The 24329-nt window shown below is 41.5% G+C and overlaps 1 protein-coding gene across 3 annotated transcripts in view; it reads right to left on the bottom strand.

Annotated features, from left to right (window-relative positions):
* The window catches only part of FRMD3 (FERM domain containing 3), a 256454-nt gene that overhangs the window by 25110 nt on the left and 207015 nt on the right, over window positions 1–24329 (bottom strand). For all 3 annotated transcript variants that reach the window (XM_079112322.1, XM_079112321.1, XM_079112323.1), the window contains 3 exons: window positions 18979–19053; window positions 18603–18671; window positions 9537–9661 (listed from right to left, as the gene is read on the bottom strand). In XM_079112322.1, coding sequence (XP_078968448.1) covers window positions 9537–9661; window positions 18603–18671; window positions 18979–19053 — 269 coding nt within the window. The remainder of the gene's footprint in view (window positions 1–9536; window positions 9662–18602; window positions 18672–18978; window positions 19054–24329) is intronic.

The following is a 24329-nucleotide window of genomic DNA, read 5'->3' as shown; positions in this document are numbered from 1 at the left end:
CTGAACACTTGCTACCAACCCATGAACAAAAATGCAAAAAACAGAATCTCAAGCTGATGGTGGAGTTCATCCAAAACTCAGGAAATCCTACTTCTGCTGTCTAATGATAATGGCTTTGGCAATCCTTTCACTTTTCCTCTGCTCCAGTTTCTTAGGGCGTGGTAAAAGTATTTGCTTGTCTAGCTGCCAAGCAGAATGCCTTTCCCTCTTGCAAACCGTGTTCTGGTGTTCATAGCTAGTCACATTGATGATGCTCTCTTGGCTCGAATCCCAGCCCTCAAGGACTGTGACTGGATTAGATCCTAGGACCAGGTGACTGACATTTTTTCACCCTAGTCAAATCCTTTAAAGCAATCAATTATTAATACTTAAGCGCAGCAACAGAATGCCAACCTGAGTGGGAGCAATGATTTGGGAAGCTCCACTACTGAATTGCTTCCACTACCAAGACAACCACTCTTAACACAGATGGTGAGCAAATGAGTGATTAGAACTAGGCTTAAAGTGAGCCATTCCTTATTTAATGAATTCAAATTTAAAATTAGACACAAGTGCCCAAGGGAGTGAGCATGCTGTGGGAAGTCTGCATCCTCCATAGCCTGACTCTGATAAGACTACTGTTGGCCAGGGTACTCTCAGTCACCACCCAGCCCAACACGATGGTCATCCCCGAGGAGGCCAGGGTCCTGGCATTCTGTGACAGAAAACCAAAGACTTGAACACCGCCCTGGATACACAAGAGCTTTTGTCACTGAATCACAGAGCTCTCCCACATTTATATCCAATAATTTGGCTCTTTTGGTCATTGCTCTAAGAGAAAAAGAAAGGTATTTCCTTAGTTACTGGTTCTGTTTTAGTGAGACAGAGTTGAGATATTTTAGATGCATTCTATATCAGCGAAGATACCTGGGTCAGGAATTTAAGGAACAGCTTCAATAATCCCAAAATCATCCCAGCCTCAATACCCAGTATGTGACTTCAGGCAAACCAACTCACCTCTCCAGACTCAATTTAGAAGAATTCTCAATTAGAAAAATTATAAGAGGATGTGCTAGATCAGGGGTTCACAAACTTTTTATCTGAAGACCCAAATTGTGCATGTGAAGTTTTGTGCATGTGAAGTTTTGCAGGCTGAGAGGCAAAACTGAGGACACTATGCAAATGCTAATATAACAATTTAAAGTGTAACTGCTAGCTCCAAGACCAGAAAACAAATGGATGCTGAGTGGCCATGGGTTACACTTTATTGAATACTATACAGGACCATACTCTGTGTTCCCTCTAGCCTTCAAAAGCTATGAAAAATATTACAGTTCCCAAGTTCCCATTCTTATTACAAAAGACCTCTAGCCATGTCTTGTATGTTTGTTTTTTGTTTTGTTTTGTTTTTGTTTTACCATTTTTACCTTCAGCAAAAGAAGCATTCAGAGTTTAGAGTTAGAAAGCACTTTAGTGCTTGTTTTATAGAGCAGGCAAATGAATACTGGAAAGCTGGAGGGTCCTGTCTGTGGTCACCCTCCATAGAGCGTAGCCAAGACTAAAGTTTGTATTTCCCCTCGTGTCCAAGACATAAATCAGAAATAGAGCAACTACCTGAATGGCTGCTATGTTTACACAGAGAAGTAATATAATCCATAAAATGAACTATTTGTGGAGAATTAACCAACTAAGCAGAACTTCGCTGTTGGCATCTCAGGGTGTTTCCACTGAGGAATTCTATATTCCACAAAAGAAATTATTTACAGAGAATTAGCCAACTACAAAACTAACATGAATCATACTATTGGTGTCTTAAGATATAAACTACACAGTCTATACAAGATGAGATGCACTTAACTTATATGGGAAACAAGGCATTTACCTCCCCTACAATGCTGGAAAGATTCAAAATTTCAAAGATCTCTTTCAAGCAATGCAACCTTCTTGTGAGTACATAAGTAGTCAGCAAATACCAAAAACCAGAGTTCCAAGGATGGAAACAGTTGCAAAGAAAAGCTTACAAAGAGAAGATGAAAAGCTTTTGAAGAGACTACAAAAGGTGAGTCTGCAGAGCTGGCTCAGGCCTTTATCTTGTCCCCTGAGTTGCACTTGGCATCTCCTACTCTAGAGGAGCTGCCGACCAAACTATGGTGTTTTCTTCTGGAATTCAATAGGTGTGACAATGACTTTGAAGTTTTGATTTTGCTAATCCGATACTGCAATTATAAATAAAAGCAGAAACTGTCTTCTGCTCCATGGAGGACTCCTAGCTCCTGCAGAGATGAGTTCAACTGCCATGTGCCTGTCAGCAGTGAAACACTGTGGCTGCCTTTAAATGGGAAACTGAAGGATAGCCCATTGCACCTGCAATGTTAAAATGATCTTTAACTGTTCTTTGTGTGAGTTTCTCCTACTTTAGGATATTGATCCATTTGTCTGCATTTTTATTTAACATGTTCCTAAATTCATTGTTTGCCCCATAGTACAATTTATGATATTCACATGCAGTAGTATTTTTAACATCAGCAGTGGGGATTTTAAAAATTATATACACAGAATGATCACAGCCACATTAAAATACATAGGGAAGGAAATTGTTAAAAGTGTTACAGGTTACATCTAGAAGAGTAATCATCTAGAAGATGACTTTCTTCTGCTCATTTAAGCGTTTTAGTAATTTCTAAATTTTTTAGAAGATGATCTATTGGTTTCATAATGAGAAAATAAAACAAATAACAATCCCAAAACACAGCAGCAGGGGCAAGCATAATTGAAGTTGGGCTGATGGATCTGCCATCTCCAGGTAACAGTAACTATGAGGAGAAAGGTGGTTCCACAGGGTTTATAAGCAGTTACTACTGTTCCATGGGACACAACATAAAATATATTTTTAAAAGACTAGTGCATCATTATTAACATGTGTGTCCTGACAAAGGGAAGAACTGGCTTTAACAGGTTTATACCTGGTGGAGGGAGGGGGACACTGAAGAGATAAGAAGAGAGTAAATCTGTTTGACCATGGCCACAGAACACCAGGAAGGGAAAACAGAGGGAAGACTTAACAGACATATATAGAGTATTTCATCCATCATCCAACAAACATACTTTCTTCTCAGCAGCGCATGGATCCTTCTCTAAAATAGACCATATGTTATGCCACAAAGCACCTCTCAGCAAATAGAAAAAAATAGAAATACTACCCTGCATTCTATCAGACCATAATGGAATGAAACGAGAAATCAACAATAAAATAAAAAACAAAACCGGGGGCTAAGAGAAGAATTGAGGAACTCTGGATTGTAGAGGGAAATGAGAAGGGGGGGAAAAGTGGGGGAAGGAAAGATAGTGGACTAGACATTCCCCTAGGTACATGTATGATTACATGAATGGTGTGAATCTACATTGTGTACAACCTTAGAAATGAGAAGTTGTACTCCATTTGTGTACAATTAATCAAAATGCAGTCTGTAAATTAAAAAAATAAAACAGAAGCTACTCCAACACCTGGAGACTAAATAGTATGCTATTGAATGGTAAATGGATAAGGAAATTAGGGTGAAAATTAAAAAATACTTAGAGGTAAATGAGAACATCGATACAACATATCAAAATCTCTGGGACACTAAAAGGCAGTGCTAAGAGGAAAACTCGTTGCATGGATCCCATTCATTAAAAGAATAAAAAGTCAGCAAATAAATGACCCAACATTACATCTCAAAACCCTAGAAAAAGAAGAACAAATCAGCACCCAAAGCAGAAGAAAACAGGAAATAATTAAAATCGTAGCTGAAATCAATGAAATTGAAACAAAAGAAACAATTTAAAAAATTGACAAAACAAAAAGTGGGTTCATTGAAAAAATAAATAAAATTGATAAACTCTTAGCCACACTAATGAAGAGAAAGAGAGAAAAAAACCAAATTACTAAAATTCACAATGAAAAAGGAATGTTCATATCAGATAGGCAGGGAAGACACCACGGTCGGGGGATAAAGAGGAAAGGAACTCATATGGCATCGCCACAGCAACGGGCTGTCAGAGACTTCAGTGATGGGTTGGGAGCAACTGTGTAGGATACAAAAGGCTCTTCCTGTTAGGAGGCTGAGAGGCCCACATGTGGGAAACCAGTGGACACACTGCTATGTGCTATGTGCTATGTGCTGTGTGCTCCTGCTATGTGCTGGGGATGCGGGCAAGGGGGATCAAGAGTATGGCATATGAGCTGAGGTTGTGGCTCAGTGGTAGAGGGCTTGCCTAGTACTTGTGAAGCACTGGGTTCAATCCCCAAAAATAAATAAATAAATAAATAAGTAAATAAATTAATTAATTAATTAAATAAAGCTAAAAAAAAGAGTATTACTTGAGGGATGAAGACAGTACTCTCACAAGCTCAAATGCCTTCTCATGTTCACATTTGGTCTTTCCAGAATTTCAATGAAGCCAACTTAAACCATCTTTGGTTAGGGCCAGACACTGTAAGCACTTCTTTAAAGACCTCTGCCTCCTCCCTTTCACATAGGCACACCCTGTCACATCAAGGACACAAGCATGCATGCATACACAATGGGCACAAACACACACACTCACACACACATATTTTCAGAGACAGTGCTAAAGTGTGGCTTTGGGAGTTTGTTTTACCACTTCCTTTAATTTCCATCTATGCTCTGACATAAACACTTTCTCAGGCACATGGAAATGCAGCGTCAAACCTCCACTTAATCCAACACCCTTGCACTCCCAAGACTCCCTGTTATGGAAATTCTGGGGTCTCTACTGTGCTTTCATTTGACCAGCAGTAGGGAGTCAAATTTTTTCAACTCATTTTGTTTTACCCACCAAGGGAGGAAAGCAAAACTTTTCTACCATGTTGAATTATACCAGCCTGCACCATTGCTATGGCAGAAAAAAGGATCTTCAGTGTGTGTCAGTAATTGCCCGTTACCAAGACTCATGTGATTTATTTCATCCCTCTTCTCTACCAAAATCCAACTTTCTTTCATAATGAGAAAAACACCCCACCAATAAAACATGAGCATGTTGCTATCTATACTGTTGAAAAACCTGCTTCATTTAGCGTGTGAATTTATTCAAATTAATGACGCCTTAAAGTGACATCTTCCACGAGAACAAGTCCCACTCTCAATATTTTCTGCTTTTGAGATACTGAAAAGCTCTAAAGTGGCACTTTTGCTTTTCAAATGTCTTGCCATTCTCATCTAAAATTTTCCACCACAGAAATTCCCTTGGATCCTGTAGCCGAGCAACTTTGGGGTGAGCGCTGAAAGCAATCCTGTTGCAGAGTGGTGCCTAGGAACTGATTTTGTTTTTCCTCTACACAGACACAGCCCACTTCAGAGCTAATCCTCCAGCTGTCCTTTGGGTGGATGGAGTCACATGTGCTCTCAGAACACTGCTGGGTTAATCTGGGCGGTAATACTCTGCCCAGCTGTCTTGGAGAAACTCGAAGTTCTGGGATGAATGAAAAGAACTTGTCAGACAAATTCGCAGCCACGACCTCAGAGAGCCATAGCAGCAGCAGGAATGCAAGGGCACCATCTGAAACAAGGCACCAGGACCTTCCCATGACCTCACAGAGATGTGGCTTCCAAGGGTCAGGATTAAGACCATTCTACTTCTACAATATTGATTTTTTTTTAATTCCTAGTCAGACAACTCTTTTAATAAGACGGGCTGCCATTCTTGACTTGTTTATGAATCCAGTTCTAAAACGCATGTGATTTGAAACTCCTCCAAACAAGAATCTGAGCCATCACACAGAGATGGGGAAGGTGACATCAAAGGTAAGCAGGGATATCCAAGGCTTTGCCGCTCAGTATTTAATGCTCAGAAAAACAATTATCACTCTTTTGGTGGTTCCAATGATTTTTGCCAATAATTCCTTAGGTGATGTTGACATGTCAGTTAAACTTTCCTGTATTTCATTTGTTTCATATTTGAAATAAATAAGTCATCATTTGTTCACTCAGTGTCTTTGAGTCAAAGGTAGGACTGGACTGTAGAAGCCCATGGGCCACATTCCTGCTATGTCATTAGTGGTCTGTCTTGATAATCCTCCAGTTAACCAGTCTTGAATCCATTTCCTCCTCCTAGGCTCACTCTTTCTGCCCTTCAGCCTTTGTCTGTTTATTCTTTGGGTTGTTTCAGTTGTGCCTGGGTGCTTTCTGTGCCTCCAGCCCAATGGTTCTTAGTCAAAGAGCCATTTTGCTCCCCGGGGAACATTTGGCAAAATATGGAGACATTTTCAATTGTCAAGACTTGTGGAGTGCAACGGGCATCTACTAGGAAGAAGCCAGGGATGTTTCTAAACACCCTACAATGCACAGAACAGTGTGCCAACAAAGAAATGTCAGTCCAAGGTGTCAGTAACACTGAAGTTAAAAATTAGACTCCAGCCCCAGTCATATTCATCCTGAATCCATTCTCCACATGCCACCAGAGAGATACAAAAAACAATTCCAGTGACATCATCTTCACACTTGAAACCCTTTGATGCCTCCCCATTGCTATCAGGTTAGATAAGGTCAAAATACTCCAGCAGGTAATAGAAGACCCATTTTGATCTGGTCCTTTCCTAGCTTTCTACCTCACCTTCCGCATTCCCCTATGTCCTCTTTCTTCCAACCACACATGCATTGCTGCGTGTGGACAAGACCACTCACATCTCTGTCTTCCTATCAGTCTTGTTGGTTCATTCCACTGCTCACTGATTTTATGGCAGACACTCCATGGTGACTAAGGGACAAGACACTCTCCCAGCAGCTTGAGGCATTGAGATCCTAGAGGCAGGCAGAAAAGTGAGCACACAGTTCAGTCAGCAGAGGCAGAACTTAGCACCTCTGTGGATCCCGCTGTCTTCTCCCCAACCTGCTGTGAGCCTCCAGAGAAGAAGGAGCATCTTCATCTGCATAATTCACAGCAATGTGCACAGGTCAGCGTGGTCAACTGGTTATATAAGTGGCATTTATTATAGTTGTATTAAGGAACAAATGAATTTCTACCCTTTTCAAACTTTCCTCTTGCTCAGATATAAAAACATCCTGAAATAGCAAAATGTAAGGATGAAACAGAATTCATCATACTGTTCATGCACAAACACCCAGAAACAGGACCAATCCACAAAGGTGGAGGCACCATCTCATTTTAGAGCTGTATTCTCCTCCTCTCTTCTCTTTACATATCAGGAAAACATAAACCTATAAGATCAGTATTCATCTTGAGGATTGTCTGAATACCATTGCCTGATAAAGACAAGAGACACAGAACAGAAATTTGACTAGTAATCACTACAGAATGGTATTAAGAACACAAATCTTCATGTACTCTAGGAATCATGCTTTGAAATTTGTGGTAATTAAGATGATTCTGCTCTTACTCTAGTTTGGGAGGGTCATTTCATTGATTGAATAATTAGCAATATTTTTGTTTCTACTTGTCTTCCTTTCAAATTTATTCTACATTCTAGAAGTTGTTGTGCTTTGCCTGACCCTCAAAACTCACAAAGATGTCTTATAAGGGGGCAAACCTCCTAGAGAAAAAAATTTAATACACATTGACAGAGGTGTTATAAACTTTTAAGAGAGAGAGATCGATTTTGCTTCACAGCTGATGAAAGAATTTAAGATGAATCTTTCAAACAACAGGAAAATCGAAAAGACAGTTAATAGATTCCTACTCTACATGATGAAATTTTGCATTTGTATTGCACTTAACTATAATTGTTTGTCTATTGTGCATACAGTAGTTATGTGAAAGAAAAGGCTAGGATTTAGCAGTGGAATATTCCTATAGAAAATTGGAAGTTTCTAATGGAATGGGGTGACCAGTTCAGAGTAAAGCTTGCCCAGCCTCCCCTTCATGTCCTGAGGGAGCTCCAGAAGCAGAAATGGCCTAGACTTTTATATTCCTCTAGCCAACCATTCGACCTGTCTGGTATTACAATGTTTACTTCCATTTATTCTCTGTCTTTGCAGATAATGTGGAGTCACAATTTCATGCATATACTGTTATTTCTCTCCTTTTTTATTGTATTAGTCATGCCTTCCTTCATTCAACCATGTGAAACCTTAAGAAAAAAGTGATTTTCACTCAAAGCAATATTCCAGGAGTATGAGATGAAGTCCATAAAATTCAGAAGTGAAAAACACAAAATACCTTTCTTTCATTTGCAAAACATACATACACAAATAGAGAGAGAGAAGCAACATGGACCCTGAGAGTCTTGGGTTAAGAAAATTACTTTAGCTTGGAACTTACAGCATTAGTTGGAAGGACAGAGAGAAAAGGCCATTATTGCCAGCCTGTTCACCATCTCTTGTGGCCCAGTGGGAGACAGAAGGCATCTTCTGAGAGCCTATCCTCCACATTTTTCACACTTACCTTTTACCATAGTATTTTGATATCAAGTTGCACAGTTCCCCTTCTAACCATCAAAGCATTCTTTAAAAGGAAATGGTTTAATAAAATTCTTCACACGTCAATGTGAGTTTGTCCCTTCTGCCTCTCTCAAGAGTACTTGTATTCCAAGACAAACTCTTACTGAGAACTGAAAAGTCTTCTCCTATGGAAGGAATTCTTGTCTTGAGACTGGGGTGAAGGTGATCTTTTGGGGACAAGGTGACCAGCCCTCGTACACTTCCAAGTATCCACATTTTTAATGATAAAACAAAAAAAAAATTGCATAAAGTTAAGGAAAAGCATGCTATATTTGTATTCAGACAAATTTATTTGTGTGCCATTTGTTTTTGGTTTACTTTAAAATTAGTAAGAGTGTGAAATTTGCCTCACCATGTCTGCACCAAACAGTGTGGTGAGATTTTTCCCTTTCTTTCATGAAGAAGAGGAGGAGAAATAGAAGGGAAATGAAGAAAGGGAAGAGAATAAGCCTATTAGCACCTATATTATCATCTAAAAAATATAATGGTTTTGGGGTTGCAGTAGGCACTCTATATTTAGTCTGTACCAAAACTGTCAGACAAGGTGCTTGTGGAAAAGTGGATGGGGAAATACTGAGGCAAAAAAGAGGATGAGCAGCACAGAGATACTTGTGGAGAATTCTTTATAACCAGCAACTTAATTGTAATGGAGTGGAAAACATCACCTTCCAATAGAACTTCCTGCAATAATGGAAATGTTCTCAGTTTCAGATTCCAATATGGCAGCCATCAGCCACATGTGGCCATTAGGGACTGGAAGTCTGGGTAGTGTGATTGAGGAGTTGGAATTTTAACTTTAATGGATTTAAACTTAATTTTAAATAGCCACCATGACTAGTGGTTACCATATTGGACAGTGTAGGTCTAACACTATTACTGCTTCCCCATGCAATCTTAGAAATACTTGTGCCAATAAAACTTCCGAGAAAAATTGATAGAACTCCCAATATATCTCAGACTTCTGACTGCAAAAAATGTACTTACTAAAACTTAGTTTGTGGCTCACTGTGGCCCCTGCCCCAACCTGTTACCCAGCATACAAAGAATTGGTGTTTCTTCGTTCCTCAGAAGCAGACATCTAGAGTGAAGTGGCCAACTTACCTTCACCCAAGGGAAGCTCCTCTTCCTGCTCAATGGGAGAAGGAAGCAGGGGCAGCAGGGGCTCCATGTTAATGACGAGTTGTTTGTTCAAGGAGTGGGAACTGCGACTCTGAGTAATGTTGACTCTGAAAACAGACAGGAGCCAGATGGAGTTGGTGTCCTTTGTGAGTGCTGGCCCCCCTCTCTCAGTGGCCACCCAAGCTGAGAAGTGCCTCTAGACACTCACAGTGGATTAAGCCAGCAGTAAAGGTGACATAGAACGCAGGACCCACCATCCTTCTTAAGGGTGCCCTTAAGATCCTGACAAACATCTATGTGTTCCAATGCAACCTAGTAAGAGAAAATATAGTTCCCCAGATGTCATCGGACCTGGGCATGTAAGATGAAGACATGAACATTTTAAAAAGATACAGGAAACATGGGTGTCAGCTATCACTGAACAAGATGCACAGAAAGATGAATGAAGGGTGTGGCTCAGAGGAATAGAAAAGCACCAAAATCTCTGCCACATGGATGGCACAGATGTGCTATAGCTACAAGCTCTCTTTCTGTTGCTGGATGTCCAGTGATTAATATTCCCATTCACACCCTTCTCACCAACCAGTTATGGAATCCAGTTCTGTTCCTCCTTTGGGAAGGAACATTCACATCAGTGGCTATGGCAACAGCAGATGGCAAGGAAACTGTTTAGGTATCATTAAAACTAGTGCCTGACAGCTGGGAAGCATGTTTGCACTGCCTGCTGCAGGGAGACCAGCTGTCTGTCCTGCCACATAAGGAGGTGGAACCTGCAGGTGGATGATTGGCACCCTTCCCCTTCCCTGTTTCTTGTCAAAACCAAAACCAGACCTTCCTTCTAAGATGCTGTCAAATGTCTCCTGCCCTTTGAAGCCTTCCTGGATTGCTCCTGACAACAGTCTCACTCTTTCCCTCCCTTCCTCCCTCTATCCCTTTCTCATACTGCTATCTGTTCTTTCACAGCTCACTGCATTTGTCACTTCTGTCTTTCTGCAGTCATTGGTGTGCTGAGCATGCCCTGCCTTGATAAGCACCATAAGAGCAGAGACTGCTAACCTAGTCATCTCTGGCTGCCCTAAGGTGCCTGGTTTGGCAACTTGTTAAGGGTGTTCAAGTTTGAAACCAAAGTAAATCAATTACAATCCTGGCTTAACATATTGCCATTTCAGACCAACACAGGTGCTCCCCAGGCCTGGTGGAGGGACTACCTTCCAGCCTGAGCTCTTCTGTTGGGCCTGGGGTTGGGGAGGGGAGGAGCAGGATGTCTCTTAGCATCTTGAATTAAAAACTCTCACAGCTGGAACTAACTGGAAGAAATTTACGGGGACTTAATCACGAGGTCCTTTTCTTCATTACTTCATTCCTTAGCCACTTATGATATAGCTATGTGTATGTACTAAGAGTTCTGCCTTGTTCTTGGAGGGGTATAGCTCCCCTGCCACCTTAAGCAGCTCTGTTTAGAACCAGAATTTTCAAACTTTTTCTCTGAGAACTACCTTATGAAATACACTTTCTGTCATCCTTCTTTATCCACACACTTGGAGGAAGACCCCCCAACGAAAATGAACGTTTTATGAGTGTTTACCCATAGCTATGCAGCTATGCATGATTTGCTTTTTAAAAAAATTCTATTTTGTTCGAGGTGCTGGTCTTGACTACTACCTCACTTCATGACTCATTAATGTGCTATTGGCACCATTGGAAAAACACACATCTCAAGAAGGAGATTGATGACCCGGGGCCCCCGTGGAGCACTGAGATGGGGCACCAGATCCTGGTGAGTAAGGGGAGAGCCAGGGAGGACCTTGTAGGGGAGGTGATGCCTGTGACAAGTCCTAGTGAGTATGGTGGAGTTTATAAGGAAAAACTCAGGGAGAAAGAAATTCTTGCAAAGATAAGGGAGGGAGGAAGAGAAGAAAGGAGGAGGGGAAGAAGGAAGAAGGAAAGGGAGGGAGGAGAGAGGAAAGGAGATTCTTTATTATGAACAGTTCTCAGTTTTTGAGTTTCCATGGAATCCTTTGGTCCCTGTGGTCATTAATGACTGTGATTCCATCTCTGCAAAGTGCAACACATTAATATGCTTTGCATGAGTTTTGTAGTTTTCTGACCTCTGAGAAGCCATAGTGTTAGTCAGTTTTTTTTTTGCTGGTGGGACAAAAAGACCTGACAAGAACAGTTTTAAGGAGGAAAAATTTATTTGGGGGCTCATGGTTTTAGAGGTCTCAGTCCATAGATAGCTAACTCTATTCCTCAGGGCCTGAGTTAAAGCAAAGCATCATTGGAAGGGTATAGAGGAGGAAAGCAGCTGGGAACATAGCATCAGGAAGCAGAGAGAGAGAGAAAGAGGGAACACTCTCCTCATGGACAAAATAAATACCCCAAAGGCACACCCTTAGAGACATATTTCCTTTAGCTACATCCAACCTGCATTTTAACTCTCAGTTAATCCCTATCAGGGGATTATTTCACTAATTAGGTCAAACCTCTTATAACTCAATCATTTCACCTCTAAACTTTCTTGCATTATTTCACACATGAGCTTTTGGGGGACACCTCATGTCTAAACCCTAACATCCATATATTAATTTCTTGCACAAAGTGACTCTGAATTGTTCTGCCCCATGATTGACAAAGCCTGCCAGATAAGCTGGCAATTCTTCCTATCTCCCCAAAATCACTGCTTATGCTACAATAATGGGCGCTTACTGAGTCTTTATGAAGGGTCTTTAACTGCCCCTCAGTCCTCCTCCCAACATTCTCTGACTGCCGCATCTATTTCCTAGTACCCTGGCACTTGACGTGGTTCTGTTGCAGTAGAGGACTCAACACTTGACATGGTTCTGTTGATGGTCCTCCCTCTTGGGAGCCATAGGTGTGGCATGTCTCCATGTGTAGTTGCTTTTTAATATTAATAATCAACATATCATTAGAAACTTACTGGATAAACATTGGGAAGGTTTTACTCTATTGGGACACAAAATAGTGCACAATGAAAATTTAGCAGTAATACATAGATAAAATATATGAAAATAAACAATTGTAGCTGTGCTCAAGTTAAAAGGAGTCTGTGGTTGCTTTAGTATAATAATAGATGGATAAAGAGGCATTCCTCTGAGCTTGGATGTGGTGTTTAGCCTTTGCTGCTTTCCTAGTTTTAATAGTTGATTCTAGAGATACTTTACATAATAAAAATATTTAGGTTAGTCATAAATATAATTTGTGCTTTTCCTATGTTTAGTCTAATTCTTTGAGAATCAGAATAAGATTGTAGTCTGCCATTATATGAAATAGAATAGACTAAATATTAATTATAAGTTGATTTCTTTGTCCTTTAATAATAGTAAAAGCTTTCCACTGTTAAACACTGGAGTTCATGGTGGGGGTGGTTTCTCAGAAAAATCTAGTGATGTCTTCCAAGTTCTGGGAGCCTTAGATATTCCTTAGCTTGTGGAAGCTTTAGTCTAATCTCCTTTGCAGACTTTTTAAAGGTGCCAACTGAGGCAGGTTTCTTTCAAAGTGAGAGCCGAACAGCACAGTTGTTCTAGGAACAAATATAATATCAGAATCTGAATGACCCTTTTTTTAGCTTACAAAGTGACTTGTAGACACTTGATCTCATCACTTTTTTCTCAGTATACTTGTAGGACAGGTAAGGAAAATACCTTACATAGAGATGATGATAAAGTTATATAACTTAAGACATACATACTCAGGATTCAAAGCCACATTATCTAATGCCTAGTCCATTTCTTTCGCTGCAATCCATACCACCTTTCTACTTAATTCAGCCTGCAACACCCTGAAGGGACAGTGCTCTACCCCTAAATGTCCTGCTATATGAGGTCCCACTGTGTCACTCTTCTAAGTGTGTGCCCAGGTCTCAATCAGCTTCTTGTTCTTCCCTTTCATCTGAGTACCTGAGGAGTATTATTCCATTTTGTGATGCTATAACAGAAAATCTGATATTGTGTAATGTGTAAAGAAAGAGAGGAGAAAAAAAAAATCATGGTGTGGGCATCTGCTTATCTCCTGATGAGAGCCACATCCTGGTTCACCTCATGGAAGACAAAGCAGAAAGATAAACTGGAACATGCAAAGAGGGCAAACGTGATACAGCTGGATTTATAACAATCTATTCTTGAGAAAACTAATAACCCAGTCCGTGGAGACTGAGGGAGCTCATTCACCTTCAAAGATTCAGGCTACTCATGTGGGTGGTGTCTCCATGACCCAAACAAGGCCCCATGGCTTAATGGTCCCACCTCTCAACACTGATGCACCAGAACCAAGGTTCTATAACACATGAATCCTTGGAGACGCATCAAGTGTTATGTTTTAGATATGAGTTATCCCCCAGAATCTCAGGTGTGAGACAATGAAAGAATGTTCAGAGGTGAGAAGATTAGATTATGAGAGTTATAACCTAATCAGTGGATTAATCTCAAATAAATTAACGGAGTGGTAACTGTAGGCAGACGGAGTGTGACTGAAGGAAGCAGGTCACTGAGGGCATGCCTTTGGGGTTTATATTTTGTCCCTGGTGAACTGAGCGCTCTCTTTTCCAGGTTGCCATGTCCAAAGCTGCTTTCCTCTATGGCACGCTTTGCCTCACCTCTGGCCCAGAGCTGTGGAGACAGCAGACCATGGTCAAAACCTCTGTAACCATGAGCCAAAATGAACTTTTCCTCCTCTAAGTTGTTCTGGTCGGGTCACTTGGTCACGGTGGTGTAAAGTTGACTAAAACACCAAGCCTTGTCATGAGATAACTGGTTCTATGACTGCATCTTCCCAGGTCAGGCCAAGACACAGGCCAGGCTTCTCCATCCTCAGAATCCATCCAACAGCTGGCTCTGCAAAAAGGCCTGGCACACTTCGTAGCCCACTTGTGTGTGAAACATTCTCCGTAGAAGACTGCCACTAAGAACTCTGTTGAAGTCAAGTGGTTTCCTTTGGGAACTGCAAGTTGATTCTAATGCTGGAAAACATGGCTCGCATTCAATTCACCCCCTGGCTTTTCTCAATATGCGTGTAGGACAGGCATGAAAAATACCATGTTTATAGATAAGATAACTGGGGTTATGTAACACTTATATGGATAAACTTGGGACACAAAAATGGTGGCATAAAATAGAGCAGATAAAATGAGGCTCTAGAAATTCTTTCACCACTTCTTGGAATGAAAGGAAGCCATGCTGGCCTGCTAGCAAGCTTCCAAAAACTTTATCTGAAGGTTACTAATGTGAATCTCTCTTTCAGATCCTACCTTCCCATTTGGATAACAGATGATAACAATATCAATAATCACAACTATATGGCATTCAAAATACTTTATTTTTAATCCCCCCAGAAATCTAGAATTAGGGAAAAGCAAAATATAAATCTCATTTTATAGCTGGGCAAACTGATGATCTGGGAAGGTGAATGACTTACCCAAGGCCACATGGCTGGGAAGCAACACAGCCAAGATTAATGTACTTGATTCAGATACAAATGCTGCCTCTGAGTGTCCCCTGGTGGTGGCTGCCATGCCCAGGTGGCTTGCACAGCCAGCCCTGGGCTCAGTGAGTTGCAGCCTCTGTCTGCCTGGGCAAGTGAATCTACCCAGCAACCAACCCCAGAGAACTTTGCTTATGGATCTTGTCATCAATAAATGATAAGTGACCTAATGTCAGAGTTAACTTCTGCTCCTCTTTTTGAAGAACAAGAATAATTCCAAAACATTATTCTCGGTCTATCTGTTTCTGTCTCTCTATACACATACTTCAGAAGTAGGAGTCTATGAACCTGTCATTGTGTGAGAAGTAGAATCTCAGGTGTGAGGAAAGATGATTAATTAAAGCCTTATCATCACCATGCAATACTAACAGTCATCTCTGGGCACCCACCATCAGAGGAGAGCTCATTATTTTCCTTGTAGTTTTGACAGCCATAACAAAGAAGCTGAAATGATTTGAAAATAAAATAATTGTCTAAGACAAATAATTTTCTACTATGCAGCTGGCTCCTTGGTGGGAAAGAGAATTTGCCAGCATGAAAGTATTACATATCATCACTGCCTCTTGAAAGATGAAGTTTGATAGTGCAGCATCTTGGACAGATTTTAGATCTAAGAAAATAACAGGGGGCTGGGAATATAGTTTAGTGGTAGAGCATTTGCCTAACACGTCTGAGGCCCTGGGTTTCATCCTCAGTACCACAAAAGAAAATAACAGAGGTACTACTGTTACCCTCTCAGTTCATGAATTCATTCAACAAATAAGTGTTGAGCTCTACTAGGCACCAAGCACTGCATTTGGGGATGGAGGATATGGAGGTGACACAGAGGGACAGAGCTCTGACCTCCCAGAGCTTGCTTTGTTTACACCATTACATGAACCAAATTCTTCTTCCCAGTACTGTCAGAGATTTAAGGGATGCTGACAAAGAACCGAGGCTTCCAGAGGATGTGAATTTAATAGTCTTCCACATACAGAATAAAGGGGTGGTGCAAGAGAAAGAAAGAGCATGAAAAACAGTCCTCAAAAGCCTCTGGGTCCTTGTTTGTAGTAATATTTTGGGAGATTTTAGAAGATTCCAGAAAAGAGAAACTAAATTGATTGATACCTCAGGCTATATTCATTTCCAGCCCCTTTTTGGTGGTTCAGTGCACTCCAAGAAAAGCTCTCACCTTGGTGAAGCTACTTCCTTCACCCTAACACCAACTGAGAGTATAGCTGTTCAAAGTGTGGTCCATGGACCAGCCAGATGGCCATCGCCTGGGAGCTTGTAAGAATTGCAGACTATCAAACATCACTGGGTCTCTTGAATCAGAATCTGATTTAAACAGGATTCCCAGGTGATCCTGTGTGCAAGTTAAGGTTTGAGAAGCCCTAAACTAGGAAGTCTTGATTTTCTTAAATTATGAAAATCTCAATTTATAAGAGAAGTATTTTTTAAAAATTGTTTTGTGATCTCATTAACCACCCATAGATGGTAACTATGAGACTCTTGGAAAGACTTATTTTGGAGAACATGTCTCTGAAGTTTATGTTGAAGAAGATTTCTGTTTCTTGTTTTACCATCAAGAGAAACACTCTCCCCCTCCCGCCAGCATGCAGTTTATTTATTTATTATTTTAAAGATCAAGTACTCTGGCTTTAAGCTGGAAAAAATAAACCAAAGCTGAGCCACTTGGGAGTAGTTTTGCCTCTATTGCCAGCTTCTAAGAGGACATCAAAGGTGGTTAAAAATGTTCAACATCTCTAGTAATAAGAGAAATGCAAATCAAAACTACCCTAAGATTCCATCTCACCCCAATTAGAATGGCGATTATCAAGAACACAAGCAACAATGGGTGTTGGCGAGGATGTGAGGAAAAAGGTACACTCATACATTGCTGGTGGGGTTGCAAATTAGTGCAGCCACTCTGGAAAGCAGTATGGAGATTCCTCAGAAAGCTTGGAATGGAACCACCATTTGACCCAGCTATCCCACTCCTTCGCCTATACCCAAACGACTTAAAATCAGCATACTACAGGATACAGCCACATCAATGTTCATTGCTGCTCAATTCACCATAGCCAGATTGTGGAACCAACCTAGATGTCCTTCAATTGATGAATGGATAAAGAAACTGTGGTATATATATATACAATGGAATATTACTCAGCCATAAAGAATGATAAAATTATGGCTTTTGCAAGCAAATGGATGAAATTAGAGAATATCATGCTAAGTGAGATAAGCCAATCTCAAAAAACCAAAGGACGAATGATCTTGCTGATAAGCGGATGATGACATATAATGGGGGGTGGGAGGGGTTAGCATTAGGGTTAGGGTTAGGGTTAGGGAGGGGGGTAAGAATGGAGGAAGGAAGGACTGTATAGAGGGAAAAGAGGGGTGGGGGTAAGGGGAAAAATAACAGAATGAATCAAACATTACCCTATGTAAATTTATGAATACACAAATGGTATGCCTTTACTCCATGTGCAGAGAAACAACATGTATCCCATTTGTTTATAATTTTTAAAAAGTGAAAAAAAAAAGAATCTAATGTCTAGTCACACATAATTGTGGTGATCTACCTCTGACCTTCTGATTTGTCTGATTTGATCAAGAGGTGCTTCAAATGTCATCACATTGAATTCATCCAAGCAGATCTTATTCTATGTCATAGGAGTCCAAACAGTTTTGTACAGGGTGGGTTATGCACTGGGAAAGAAGGCTAATGGAAATGGATCCTGTCACACTTTTATTTTCTGGAGATGTTTGTAAAGTGGATGTTCGACAGTTTGTATTTTTCATCTATTATCTTGATGGATTCTGATTATCCAGAAAAAAAAAAAAAAAAAAAGAATTTAGCTCATGACGATCTTGCCTTACAAGCGGGGGTGGGTGGCACCATGGTAAGAATGTCCAGCTTTAAGATACTTTGCATGTTTGAGGTTAAGAACATGCAATAGCTTGTGTAAATTTTGGTGGTGTGAAGTACATTTTGGTCAAGAGAACATTTCATTCCTAAGAACTACCCTAGATAATCACCTTAATGAAGATATGCATTCTTGAACTAATAATGACTAAGCTCCTCATTCCTGTGGGTAACCCTTGGGAGTAAAGCGCTCCCAGGTGAGCCTCTTGGCTCATGCGAAATAGTCTAAAGGGAGTCTAGCCAATGGAAACTGACCACATCTGATGAGAGAGACAGTGAAGAAGTCAGTTCCGAGAGAACAGAACACCAGAGCTTGGCCAAGACATAGCATGTATCCTACTTGCTCACACGACACTCCGTACCTAATCAATGACTCTTTCCCAAAGTAACTCAAAAGAGAGCCCAGCTGCACCCAGGCCACAGCCCAGTCAAATCTGTCGAAGGGAGATTTCTAGGGCTGCGAAAGTGTTTTTAATTAATTAATTAAATTTATTTATTTATTAGGTTAATGCTATATGTTACCACACACAGGGATATTATCAAGAATTTGGGAAAGTCAGATTAGTTTTTCCTTCTCTTTCTTTTAGTGTTAAGCAGGTGCTCTACCCACTGAGCTACCTAGGAAGGACCAACCCACTCACCTGTGCACCTCTGGAGGCTCCCTCTGGATTTTGGAACTTGCCTCCACCACCTCTTTGGCAACTTTACCACTGTAAAAGACAGAAATGCAGGTATGTGCAGATGTTCAGCGGAAGAGAGAAAGAGGGTGAACACATGTCACCTTTTCTTTAATTTCACAGTGATTTGAGCCAGCTCTAAGAATTTACCCCTTTTCTTGTTCCACAAAGAGAAGTTACTGTAGAGGTCAAAGGTTCCCTGGGAGCATAAGAGCTCAATGAAGTAGAAATCAGTGTGAGAGCATAAACCTAAGGGGATCTATTTTTGAGCAAAACGATTGAATGTAAATAGCCATCCCCACTCCAACCCCACCACTGCAATGGGATCAATGGTACTCACCTATATCGAAATCTGCTTCCTTTGAAAAATATCTTACTGCTTGACACAGTCTTGATCTGACTGGATTTTGCATACCTTTAATAAAAAGCAAGGCAGAGGTGGTAATAACATTGGAAAGTTCAAGTAGGGCATTACTGTAGAGCTGTGGTAATAAGATATTTTGACTGCAAAAAACACATTTTACTTTGTGACTGAGCACTTGCAAACAGGAACGGAGAGAAAAGTTTCACAAAAGAATACTTTTTCTTGTATTAAATCCGATGCCACCACTGATATCCTCCTATGCTATCTGCCTTCATTCTCTTTGAATGTTGGTCATGACCCACGTGCTCAGTTTTACAATCCATTAGTGGCTAATGGCCTACAAAAAGACTAGGCAATATTGATAATCAAATGGGGTTCTTCCCTGATTGCTGTTTGAGGATGAAGAAGATGAAATTTTGTGACACAGCATCGTTAAGTTCACTGGTATTGGGGTACGTTTTTAGCTGCACCTGGGTCAACATATCAGAAAACAGCTTCCCAGCAACAAAGTTCATTCTGTGCTACAAAACACTCATTGCTCACTGCCCAAGCATGGGAACAAGGGCCATGTCACCACAGGTATGGTCACTGGCTTCTGTTTCACCATGACCCAGTGCCCTTTCAAAGAATCCACACCAGTAGATGACTAAGATGCACAAGGGGTGAGAAGCCCAGACAAGCGCTGGTTCAGCACCCCTGATCCGTGCTCATAAATAAGAACAAAACAACACTCTGAGAAACAACCGAGAATATGGCCCACTCTGAGGCTGATCACAGGGCCCTAAAATTACCTTGACAGCTGGGGATACTCTGCAGCAGACCTGTAAGACTTATGTAATTAAGTCCACCTCACCCAGAGTCTGAGGTGATTTAAAATATCAATAGTCACAAAAAAAAAATCTCTAAACACACACACAAAAACAAATATGCTCTATAGGATTCTGAGTAAAGACACGCACAAAGCCAGGGTTATAGCTAGAAGTTTCAAGGCAGGCAGTGGTCACCACCTGTGAGCCTTCTGAAGCTTCACTTATTGGCTCAGCAAGTGCTGACCCTGCTTTGTTCACCAAGTTAAGCCCCGGGAAGACACATGCTCTCTGCATTCATGGGGTGCAAGACCTAGAGGAGAAATAAATATAAATCTATAACCATGTAAATAAATGTAAGTGGTAAGCTGTTTGGCTTGCTATGAGGGAAAAGATACAATGACAACATGGGGGAGAAGGACTGATCTACTCTGGGGGACTAGGAAAGGTGCCCAGAGGAAAGGACACTAGAGCCAAGATTCAGGGACTAGAAATTGTTAACCCGGAGACTGTGGTGGTTGGTGGGGGTGCCTGGCAGATGGGCAAAAGGCACAAAAGCCCTCAGCCTATGCATTTGCAGAACTAAGAAGACTTAGTATATTTCCCCAAGTTAGTACTACACACACACACACACACACACACACACACACACACACACACACACACACACAGATTCCCTAATGAAGAAAGAAAGCGAATGTACAGATGAACAAAATGGAAAAAGGTAAACCCAGAGAGATAGTCAGAGTTCAATTTTGCAGGACCAGACCCTTAAGTTATCCTTGTTAAGAATTTGGAACTTTGTTCAAAGAAAAATAGAAAGCCACAGTAACAATCTTTTTGGGGGGAAATAAAAAACCTTGCCCTCTCACCCTCTGTGTCCTGAGACCCATACCTTGGAGGGTCCTGACATAGGACACTGGGTCATGGTGAAACAGAAGCCAGTGACTATGCCTGTGGTGGGCAGTGAGCAGTGAGTGTTTTGTAGCACAGGTCTTCCAATGAGACCAAACCCACCCAAGAGGATAAAAAGGCCCAGTAAGCCACACTTAGATGGTCCAGGCTGGGTCCTGCTTCTGTGAGGACATACCCACTCCAGGCCCATCCACACCACCTGCATCCCCACTCCCAGCCCTGGAGAGCTGTGGGCCTGACACCATCTCTACTGGAGTTCAAGGGAAGGACAGTCACTGTCCCCATTTCTTCTTGGCATGGCGGTTACTCCCATACCCTCAGAGGTGGCAATGGTGAAAAGAGAAAGCCTTTAAGAAATCACTATTATTTTTTGAATTTTTAAATTCTATGTTCCTAAGGATCCTTAAGGCAAAGTGGTCTGCTAAAAAGTAAATAATTCAGACCCTTAAATGGATTTTGGAAATTCACACTCAACACTGTGCCTGTTTTATAGAAGTGACCACTAAAGTTAGCACACTAGTCAGTCAACCTCCCAGGTATAGGGGCCTGCTGGGAGAGGTGGCAACCACCTTTACATCTGTTCAGGCTTTCAGCCTTAACTCTGTCTCTTCCAGGCCCCATGAGGCAGCCATGACCTTACTCTTAGATCCAGGATGACCTCTTGTAGGGAGGCTTCGGCTGTGCACTGCCTCCACAGAAAAGCCTCAGAGCAACCCAGGAAAAGCAGGTTAAAAGATGCATTTCACAGAGAAAGCCAACAGCTGTCTGCTCAGGATGAGAGGAGAGGAAAAAGCACTGGCTTCTTCCCAGCAGCTGATTTCTCCTGGATGATTATTTGTGTCATTCAATTTGCTGGAGAGAGTCACCATCAATTCTCTGCCCTCTCAAATGTCCAGGTAGACTCCTGGGATGCTTCAGTTGAGATCTTCAATGGAATTTAACAGGAGTTTAATCGAAGAGCTCGAACAACATAAACCCACTGGGACTTGCAAAACAAAGACCTCAGGAGGGAAGGAAATGAATAGGGGAACGATGGCAGAACGGTGGGTTAAGAGACTGAGCAAACCCAATGCGCCAATTCCCAAACATGACAGGGCAGCAGCCACACTTGGAGCAGGTATTAGGAACACAGGTTCTCCAGCTTGCTCTTTCATGGTTGTGACTCACCGGGTCTAGAGAAGAATTTATGTTTTAATCAAGCACCCCAAGGTGATTCCAAGGCAGCCCCACTTGCATTTGAGAACCTCTGCCTCCCCAGATTCTCCTTGGTTGATCCAAGAGATGACATTTCACCTGAAAGAACAATGGCCCAGAACAACCTGCCTCTGTACTGTGTACCTTGGTCACTTTATGTGGATTTCCTGGGTCTCAGTTTCTCCAGGTATTTCTAAAGAAAGAAGGTGTTATAATACCTACTTCATAGTGCTCTAAGGAGGGGTACATGAGATTAAATGATTTAAAGTGTCTAGCAGGTGCCTGGTCATTATGTGATAGCTTTCCTCCCTTCCTCCCCACCTGCCTTCACTCTTTTTCCTCCATAATATCACTCTCTAAACTTCTCCATGCCTTCTTACCATGGAGTTACCAAAGCTGATCCCCTAAATCTTCAGAGGGAACCACCTTGTACACTCTGAAAATAAAGAGCCCTAATTCCAGCCTATGTGTTCCAGGCCCTCTGTTTACCAGGTTCTACTATCAACCACAAGCCCAGGGGAAAAGCCTTCTTTCCACCCAATGCAATGGAATGAATCTGTAACCTACTTAGAACAGCAGCTCACTTTTCAGCTTTCTGCCTTCTTTTTTTTCTGCCCTCTCTTACTTTCACCCCCAATTCCGCATCAAAATCTCAAACCAGAAGCATAACTAAGCTCAAGCATCTGACCTGACAGGGAAACCTGTAGGGAACATTCCTCAAGCTTATCTGACAGCAGTCACTGACACCAATGGTCTAACAGAGAAACTGAGGTAATCGTAAAGACTCGCCATGACTGAAGTCTGAACAGAGAAACTGAGGTAATCGTAAAGACTCGCCATGGACTGAAGGTCTTTGCAGCTGTTGAGGCTGAGCTAGAGCTGAGGGGAGGCCTTGCTCTGTCAAGCATCCCAGCAAGCTGTGATGTGAGCTCACCCGCGCTGCCTTGCCTCATGCTGTGTGCTGGAGCTTGCCATTCCCCCAGTCCTTTGTCTCAGACCTGTTGCTGGGCAGAATTACTTAGGTATACTTGGTTTGTTTGCACTACTTCAACCCTCGATGTTCACCTATAGGCTGACTCTGTTACACTTTAACAAGCGTGTTAACCTGATTGGATAATGTGCCTATATATGTCCTGTACAACCCTAAATAAAATTAGATCTGTGCCTTCAGAGCTCGATCTCCGACGCCTGAATAAGCTCGCTAGGTAAGGTAGACAAGGTAGGCATCGTTCATCCTCACCCTCAGCGAACCCCATCTCTGAACATCTACAGAAACCCAAGTACTCTTTGCAGGACTAACCTCTCTGGACCCTGGTCTCCGATTTCTCCTCTGATACCTGCTACTCCAGGGTCTGAGGATGGAAGTCAGGGTTGGGTGCTGGGACACTGGGTGGTATTTCAAGAAGCCACCTCTAAAATTAACAACACATTTCCCATTTGCAATGTTTTCCTATGGTTTAGGAGTAATGATAACAGCATTTGTCATTATTGAGCCCTTACTATGGACCATGCTCCATCCAAAGCACCTTAAACATACTAATTTCTTTTATCCTCACAACTCTCTCCTAGGAGGAAGCAGACCACGTTAAGGAGACTGAGGCACAGAGGGGTTAAGTCATTACCTATGGACACACGATAAAAGCTGAGGAAGCAGGCTGCAAACTCAAATCTGTCTGATTTCAGTATTTTTTAAAATCATGCTGAGCCAAACAAGCTCTGAAACTCTAATGAGTATCAGAATCACCCTTTTCAAAGCATACATTTCTGATTCAATAAACCTGAGGTAGAGCCCAGAAGTCTGCATTTCAAACAAGTTCCTGGAGGTGCTGGTGCTGACCCAGGGATCCTCTTTGGAAAATCACCAGATTAGAGCAAAGTTTTCAACCCACAGATGCACATTAGCACCTCACAGAATTCCATAATCACCACCAAAGCCAGAGCCCTCAACCCAGATTCAAACTGCTCAAAATAACAGCTATATTGAGATACAATCCACACAGCAAAAGCTCACTATTTTAGATTATACACTTTGGTGGGTTTTACTATAACTCACACACCTAAAAATATGATCAAAAAATTAATCATCACTATCTAACACATTTTGATCAAAATGAACCCCCCTGTGACCACTGGCAGTCACTCTTGTTCTTCTCCTTACATCTCCCACCCTCACCCCAAGGCAACCACTCGTCCACTTTCTGTCTCCATGTATCTGCCTATTCTGGACATTTCATACCAATAGACTCACACAAAATATAATATTTTTCAAATGACTTCCTTCACTTAGCATAAGATTTTCAAAGTTCATTCATGTTATGCCATGTATCAGTGTTTAATTGCTTTTTGTGGCTGAATAATATTCCACTGTATGGATATACCACATTTTGTTCCTGCTTTCACCATTGCTCTGAC

Source organism: Sciurus vulgaris (assembly GCF_902686455.1).
Source record: "Sciurus vulgaris genome assembly, chromosome: 15".
In the NCBI taxonomy this organism is placed as follows: Eukaryota; Metazoa; Chordata; class Mammalia; order Rodentia; family Sciuridae; genus Sciurus; species Sciurus vulgaris.
Note: the sequence above shows the minus strand (reverse complement) of the source record. Positions and strands in the feature narration are given on the sequence as shown.